The following is a 994-nucleotide window of genomic DNA, read 5'->3' on the forward strand; positions in this document are numbered from 1 at the left end:
GGGGGGCAGTTCTGCTCCGTCCTGCAGGGTCTTTGTAAGTTGGAATCAATTTAATGGCAGTGGTTTAGGGGTGGCTTTTGTTTGTTTGTTTTTGTGGCATTTGGAGGAGAGCCTCAGAAGTATGCAATTTATTCACAGTGGTAAACTCCAGTTCTAAGTTCTTAAAAAAACTGCATTGCTGGTTGGATTATCTGATGTGGAACATGTAGCGGGAGCTTCAAGGAAATCCAGTAGGCATGGGTGTCCCTCCGGATCAGCCGGGCTGCCCCCTTATTAAGGTGTGTTTTGACTCAGGTGAAAGGTCACTGTGCACATTAGCTTTCCAGCCTGCAGTTCTTACACATCTTGTTTCCTGACACTGACGGTATAAGCCCCACCAAGGAGCCCCCCTCCAACCTGTACGTAACCACTCCACCCTCAACTCAGGACTCCGGTTTGAACGTAGGCCTGCAACGTCTTTCAGAAGCACTCCTCTCTCCAGAAAGCAGGGTTTGCTCCCTCCTGGGTCGGTGTGCAGTGTGCGCAGGCCTTGGTGACCTGTCTTCAAGGAGGAGGAGGGCGCTGTCAGAAAGCACCCGCCCTCCGTGAGGTTGGCTGCACCCAGACAGGCTATGCTCACCTGACTTTGTTTGGGTGCCTCTTATCTTTAGATCGGAATGTCCAGTGTTCAGTGTGGTAGCAGGTAACCTGCTGATGTCACCCTTCTCAGCTCTCATGTTTTCATGCCCAAAGACGGACACGTAACTGAAAATGAGGTTGATAAAGGTTGCGATCCTGAAAGGCAGTCACAGTGAAAACTTGGGCAGAAAGGAGGTATCCGATGTCCATCACAAGGGACTTGGGGTGGGGTTGTGGTTGGAAGGGGACCCAGGGATGCTGCTTGTGCACTCCACAAGTGAAGTCTGGCAGGGTCCCAGCAGGCAGCAGACAGAGGACAGGCCTGGAGAGCCCAGCTGCCTCCAAATGTAGCCTGCTGCCTGCTCAATAGCCTTGG

At 52.3% G+C, this 994-nt stretch overlaps 1 protein-coding gene across 1 annotated transcript in view; it reads left to right on the top strand.

Moving 5' to 3' along the window:
- The first annotated feature begins 656 nt into the window (after positions 1-656).
- Positions 657-994, top strand: part of LMTK2 (lemur tyrosine kinase 2) — a 33,865-nt gene continuing 33,527 nt past the window's right edge. The window contains exon 1 of the mRNA XM_013005412.2: positions 657-682. Coding sequence (XP_012860866.1) covers positions 657-682 — 26 coding nt within the window. The remainder of the gene's footprint in view (positions 683-994) is intronic.

The sequence above is a fragment of the Echinops telfairi genome, unplaced genomic scaffold, assembly GCF_000313985.2.
Source record: "Echinops telfairi isolate 266 unplaced genomic scaffold, ASM31398v2 ScPeMD7_5;HRSCAF=22, whole genome shotgun sequence".
Taxonomy (NCBI): Eukaryota; Metazoa; Chordata; class Mammalia; order Afrosoricida; family Tenrecidae; genus Echinops; species Echinops telfairi.